Source organism: Chiloscyllium plagiosum, chromosome 29, assembly GCF_004010195.1.
Source record: "Chiloscyllium plagiosum isolate BGI_BamShark_2017 chromosome 29, ASM401019v2, whole genome shotgun sequence".
NCBI lineage: Eukaryota > Metazoa > Chordata > Chondrichthyes > Orectolobiformes > Hemiscylliidae > Chiloscyllium > Chiloscyllium plagiosum.
Genome location: NC_057738.1, coordinates 36038225 through 36045481, shown reverse-complemented (window position 1 = coordinate 36045481; position 7257 = coordinate 36038225). Strand labels below are relative to the sequence as shown.

The window sequence follows — 7257 nt, the reverse complement described above, 5'->3', positions numbered from 1 at the left end:
CTAACCAATGTCCTGTACAGCCGCAACATGACCTCCCAACTCCTGTATGCAATACTCTGACCAATAAAGGAAAGCATACCAAATGCCTTCCTCACCATCCTATCTTCCTGCGACTCCACTTTCAAGGAGCTATGAACCTGCACTCCAAGGTTCCTTTGTTCAGCAACACTCCCTAGGACCTTACCATTAAGTGTATAAGTCATGCTAAGATTTGCTTTCCCAAAATGCAGCACCTCACATTTATCTGAATTAAACTCCATCTGCCACTTCTTAGCCCATTGGCCCATCTGGTTTATTTTAATTTTTTGTCATTATGTCTCTGCTTCATTTAATTGGATTATAGATCATCCCTTCGTTTGTTATTCAGGTGTTGACACTTTACTCAGTCCGTCTCACACTCTTGGTTACCTACAGAGACTCATTATTCAACATTCCACCCACACCATTTGTATAATCTTTTGATTTGGAGCTGCCGGCGTTGGACTGGGGTGTACAAAGTTAAAAATCACACAACACCAGGTTATAGTCCAACAGGTTTAATTGGAAGCACACTAGCTTTCGGAGCGGTGCTCCGAAAGTAGTGTGCTTCCAATTAAACCTGTTGGACTCTAACCTGGTGTTGTGTGATTTTTAACTTTATAATCTTTTGATCTCCCTGCCTATAAATTCTCTGTGTGTGTGCTTCCCTCTCACTTCACCTGATGAAAGGACAGCGCTCTGAAAGTTTCTGATTTCAATTAAACCTGTTGGACTACAACCTGGTGTCGTGTGACTTCAGACCTTGTCCAGCCCAGTCTGACACCAGCACCTCCACATTACAACACTACAGTCACTTTCCATGCAATTTCAACCTCACCTTCAATCTGTGTGTTGGATGTGGAGTCATTTCCACAGAGACTCTCTTCGTTCTCTTGGCTGTCTGCAAGAATATTGCCTTCTGCACAGAACACAACGTTCAGATCTTGAGTTAAGAAGATTTGTCAGAGAAAGGGAATCAATAACAATATCAGTTCATTGCTCTCACAGGGTAAAAGCATCTTAAACAAGCTACAATCTCAGGATGGTGCCTCATATTACAGAGTTAAATTTATAAAAGGCTGTATGGAGACGTTAACATAAGAGAGTGGAGAGCTTGCATAGAGCTGAAGACAACGAGGGCGAATTCCCTTGGGAACTTACCAGTCTTGCCTCCACTGTAAAGGGAATTGTACCCTTACTCTAAGGATAGCTACTGAACATGTCTGAAAGGAGCTATGCCACAGGCATGCCAGATGGCAAGGAAATGGAGCCTGTATGTGTAAGCAAATATGTCCTCTCCTGTCATGCCCTCTCTTACTATGCGGGAGAGTGAGCGAATGGAGGACCTGCAGGCAGTCAGCATCACTTCAAAGAGTGAACAAAAGGAGGACCTGGGGGCAGTCAGCATCAATTCAAAGAGTGAGCAAAAGGAGGACCTGGGGGCAAAGTGGTGGATTTGGAATTGGTGCATGCCCTTCTACAGGGCAGGAGGCTAGCTGTTTGGAGAGTAACTGTTGATCTTCCAGCTGAAGGAGTTGACCCTGACTGAGTGCTGCAGACTGGCACATTCCAAAGTCCAGGACTACGTGTTGAGGGATGCGCTGAAGCTTGGGGCAGCTGCCGCCAAGGCGCAGAGGGGTAAGACCACCGTGTAACATCTGCCTGCGGTCCTTTATGCACGTCCGGACTCTCAGCCGCACGGCACGCTGCCCTCGAAGCGGCTGCGGGGGGGACGAGACTGTCACACACCTCATTCTGGAATGTGCCTATGCAGAGGAAGTCTGGAGAGGAATGCAGTGGTGTTTGTCGAGGTTCGTCCCGAGCAGCGCCGTGACATGGGACTCCGTGCTCTACGGCCTGTTCCCCGGGACGCACACCAAGACGAACATCAACTGTGCCTGGAGGATCATCAACTCGGTGAAGGACGCTCTCTGGGTGGTCCGAAACCTGTTGATCTTCCAGCTGAAGGAGTTGACCCCGACTGAGTGTTGCAGACTGGCACATTCCAAGGTCCAGGACTACGTGTTGAGGGATGCGCTGAAACTTGGGGCAGCTGCCGCCAAGGCGCAGTGGGGAAAGATCACTGTGTAAAGTCTGCCTGCCTAACGAAGAACAGGGGGCCCACGCAGTCATTTGGGCTCTGCTGACTCCTCAGCTAATGATTGAAAAATGTACAGACATATATAAAAAATGATAAATTCTGATCTCTGTATGTACATGTTTACATATGTATAGCATGACCAACTGTACAGACCATCAAATTATTTTATGAATAAAGTATATTTTTGAAATTAAAAAAAAGTTGGAGAGTAACTGTTGATCTTCCAGCTGAAGGAGTTGACCCCGACTGAGTGCTGCAGACTGGCACATTCCAAGGTCCAGGACTACGTGTTGAGGGATGCGCTGAAGCTTGGGGCAGCTGCCGCCAAGGCGCAGAGGGGTAAGACCACCGTGTAACATCTGCCTGCCTAAGAAGAACAGGGGGCCCATACAGTCATTTGGGCTCCGCTGACGCCTTAGCTAAATATGTAATCGTACAGAACTGTATATATGAATGATTACTCTGTCTCTGTATACCATGTTTACAGATGTATGGCAAGACCAATTGTATAGATCATCAAAATATTTTATGAATAAAGTATATTTTTGAAATTAAAAAAATGTTTGGAGAGTAACTGCTACATCATTTAGGTCCATTCTATTTGTAAGGTTTAAAATAGTATAAGAACTGGAAGCTGGGATAAGGAAGTGCATAAATAATGGGAACATATAAGAAATCATATCAGTAATTCATTTTTAATAACAGATGGCAGAACACATGAGGTGTCACAGCTGCAGCACGTGGGAGGACTCGGATGCTGCAGTGATCCAGGGTAAATGAGCTAGCAGCTGTTCTGAAGGGTCTGCGCACACCTAACAGCTATTGACCTCCACTTCCAGATATCACACACCTCAGAGATCTGCCCAGCAGCAGCAGCAAAAACCAGAGAGAACAGAAGTCTGCAGTAATTGTTTACAGCCCGAACAATTTTGCCTTAGAGCTAGCTTTTTGAGTTTGCGGCTGAACTATAAACACGGCAGCGCCTCAGGAAGGGGCAAGTTGGCTGGAGGTTTTGTACCAGGAGGTGGTCACACAATCTTAGAATAGCGTCGTCTGACGTGCTCAGGGAAAGGACAATGTAAATGCGAGTGAGGCAGGTGAGGACACCCAGACGGATGGGCAACAGGAGCCTCTGCCTTTACGATTGCTCAAAAAGTCTGAGGTTCCTTCAGCTTGTTTGGATGAGAGAGAGGGCTGCACGGTGGATAAGCTAACTAACCCACAATACCATGGAACAGGCATTCAGGTGGAGGGAGCAAGCAGAAATGGAATGAATGGAATGGTAGTAGAGGTATAATAAGGGGACAGACACCATCCTATGCAGCCAAGAACTTACAACCAGGAGCCAGCAATACCCACCTGATGCCAGGGTTCTGCTCAGAGGTGAATCTACTTGTCTTAGTGGAGGTAGGTACCAATGCCGTAGGTGGGACAAGGAAAGGCATTTTACTTTGACAGTGTGAGGAGCTAGACACCAAACTGAAGAGCAGAACTTCAAGGGTAATAACCACTGGGTTATCACCTGAGCCGCATGCCAATTGGCAGAGAGATAAAATTAGCATAATGAATGTGGCTCAAATACTTGGGTAGGAGAAGTGTGTCTCAGCTGGTGGATCACCGACACCAGTACTGGGGCACATGAGGCCTCTACCAGTCGGATGGTTTATCCCTTGCCCATGCTGGGATCATATAGCAAGGAAAGTAGAGAGGGCTTTGAAGTAAACAATGTGAGAGGGGTGGGGATCAAGCTGAGGTATATGTAGCAAATCGAAGAGTCAAGGCAAGAGAGCAAAATAGTAATTTGAGAAATGCAGGTCAGAGAATGGCAGAAAGGAACAGAAAGAACAAACCTAAGAGCATAGCGAAAGTCAAGACGAAATAAAAATGCTTCAAATCTGTTCAAACAAAAAAGTTATTACAAAGCCAACAACAAGACAAAACTAGAGGCTCTGTATCTGAACGTTCATAACATTCGTCACAAATAAAGGAGATTAATAGTGTACATTGTAGTGAATAAATATGATCTGATAGCCATAATGGCAACGTGACTGCATGGGGACCAAGTCAGAAGTCACATGACATCAAGTTATAGTCCACCAGGTTTATTTGAAATCACAAGCTTTCAGAACGCTGTTGGTGAACCTGATGTAGGGGCAGCGCTCTGAAAGCTTGTGATTTCAAATAAACCTGTTGGATTATAACCTGCTGTCATGTGACTTTTGACTTCGTCCACCCCAGTTCAACACCGGCACCTCCACATCATGAATGAGGATAAGAATGGGGCCCTGAGTATTGAGGGGTATCCAACATTCAGGAAGAAGAGGAGTTAGGTAAAAGTGGGGACAGGTTAATCAATAATGGCCCTGGTGTGATAGTTCAGAGATTATCCTGGTTCAGGACACCAGGAGTTATCAGATTAGGTACAGACAAGAAACAACTGGGGAGAAAGGAGGCCATAATGGAGATGGTTTACAGCTCACACGCTCCCCACCTTCCCTGCAACCACACAAAATCTTTGACAAAGTATATAAAAATAAATATTGGGTGCTTGTGATAGAGAGGAAAACATAATCATGAGCGATTTTAATCCACACATAATTTGGAAAAATCAGACTTGATTGAGGAATGCGTACAATACTTTTGAATTGGTTTCTTGAAGGACATGTTCTAGAACCACCCAGAGAGCAGGTTATACTAGTCTTGGTATTTTTCAGTGTGACAGGATTGACCATTGAGGTCAGAGTACAGGCACTCCTAGTTAGCAGTTACAATTGGTTTGAAGTTTGAAAGGGAGCAGGTGTGTCTAAGACTAGTATTTTAAACTTAAGTAAGGGCAACACTGTGGACATGAAAGCTGAGTTAGTTGAAATGAACTGCAATAACCAGACCAGGGGATTGATCAACAGAAAAAACATTGTAAGGGATATTTCAGAATGCTTGGAATAATTATATTCCGACAACAAAGAAAAATTCTAAGAGCATCCATAGCTAAGCAAAGAAGGTAAGAAAAGAACTAAACATTAGGATAAAGCATATCATTGATGAGTGGCCAGTCAGATGATTGGTCTAGATATGAATACAGTGGAGAATCAGCAGACATTTAATCAGGATAATGAATTTAGAGCATCAGAGGGAGCAAAATAGAAATGTAAACATGTAAGAGACTATACAGCTACTTAAAAATGAAAGGACTGTGTAAGGTGAGCATTGGTCTCCTAAAGCATAAGGATAGGGAATTAATAATAAATAATGAGGAAATTGTGGAACAAATATTTTGCTTCTGTTTTCATTACACATGATACACAAAACATCATAGTAAAAGCTGTACTCAGGAGTTGGAATGGAGAGAGGAACTTGGTGAAATTACAGACACTAAGCAAAAATGGTGAAATTATGGGTGCACAGGTTTTTGAGTTCTGACGGACTTCATCCTTGGGTCTTAAACAAAGCAGTGGATGCATTGGTGATAGTTTTCCAAAATTCCCTACATTCAGGAAAGGTTTTATTGACTAGCTGGCAGAGAACAGAGAATGACTTGTTCTGATTAGTGAGCTGTGATGAGCAGGGTTCGCCAGGAATCTGAGCTGGTGCCTCAACCTTTTTTAAAATTTATGTCCCTAACTGTGATGGGTAAAGAGGCGGAAGCCCAAACGACCGAGCTTGCAAAGATGTGGAGTACCTTACAACAGCTTCAAGTGGAGCCCAATCCTACTAAAATTAAACAAGAATTAGAGAAGTTTACTTACTAAAAGACACTGTTTAACTAAAATCTGAGCTATTAGCAGTCAACAGCACTATCAAGCCTCTGAGACGGAAATGGAACAGTTTCTTACGCAAAGTGAATGGGACTATGCAGCAACTTGGTAATTAAACAAAAGCAAATAAAGACTCCTGTGTCTCATACCCTAAACCAGTCACTAACTAGCAGAAGTTCAAAGTGACTGTAAGGTAACAGAATGTAAACCAACTCAACTGCTGCATGAAGAGACAGAATAGTTAACAGTCCACAAGAATTGCTTTGAGTAAAACAGGAACACACATTTATAAAGGAAAGCTTCCAGATGATTTTCACAAGTTCTGTCTGGGGACAGCCAAAGTTTCTACACAACTGACACATCAAAGAGACACTCTGATGGGAAACAGTTGCCCTAATGGAAGAAAATGTTCCTCTTTAATTGAAACATTTCAAGCTCAAAGATCACTAAACTATTAGCTGGGGAAAACACTTTGTGCCAAACCTCAAGTGATGACCTTATCTTTTGAGTGAGAAAACAGGAATCTTTGTTGGTTTGCTGAAGTCTATCCTCCAAAACTTTGCCCCTCATTAATGAGAAAGATCAGCTGCAGATTGTTTCTGATCTTTTGAAGAAGGAATTAGAAAGAAAGTGTGGAAGATGAGGCAGAACGTAAACTTTCTACACTCTGCCAGTCCAAACTGTCAGATGTGATTAAGACTACTAGGGAGGTGACAGACTGAGCATGTATTACTGTCGACCAATCGTCCATCAAGTCAGCAGATCAGATACAGAACTGATTCACTCCAGCTTAAGGGATCTCAGAAATATTTTGCTTGTTTATGATTTTAAGACCCCAGGAATGTTGGAGAGGTCTCCAGCTGAAATATAGGTGATGGAACGAGCAATTTGCAACCTGGGTGCAGAAAGGTATTGTCACTCACTCTACCCTCAAGATAAACGTTGGTCCAGCCAGCAATGCCCTCATGCATAAATAAAAGAAAGGCTCTCTCTCTCATTCCAGACCCACACCACTCACCAGGCAAAAACTGTTTTCTTCATGCCACCATTGGTTCTGTAGTGATCGTAATGAGGTCAGTCAGTTGGATATCACAGATTATGAGTTCCCTGATTGGGGCTGTTAATCTGGTCCTATCAGGGAACCCTGGCTGGCAGATATAAACAAACGTGTCAAGGGTTCTATTCACTCTGAGAGCCGGCTCTGAAGAGGCAATGATATAGTCAAGGACTCTCCACGTAAATAAAGGGTGACTCGGTGATGGTCTACCCGCCTCAATGAAGGTATTTCAGTATCTTTTGCCAACCATGTCAGTTCTTAACGAATCCGTCAATAGTAACAGTTTCTCTTTACTCACTCTGTCCCAACCCTTCATGGGTGAACAT

The 7257-nt window shown here is 43.6% G+C and overlaps 1 protein-coding gene across 4 annotated transcripts in view; it reads right to left on the bottom strand.

Annotated features, from left to right (window-relative positions):
- LOC122564519 (rab effector MyRIP-like) overlaps positions 1 to 7257 on the bottom strand; it is a 380608-nt gene that overhangs the window by 89345 nt on the left and 284006 nt on the right. For 2 of the 4 annotated variants that reach the window (XM_043719525.1, XM_043719523.1), the window contains exon 5: positions 857 to 961. The exons of 1 other annotated variant lie outside the window; for it this stretch is intronic. In XM_043719525.1, coding sequence (XP_043575460.1) covers positions 857 to 961 — 105 coding nt within the window. The remainder of the gene's footprint in view (positions 1 to 856; positions 962 to 7257) is intronic. One more of the 4 variants, XM_043719524.1, reaches the window with a different exon arrangement.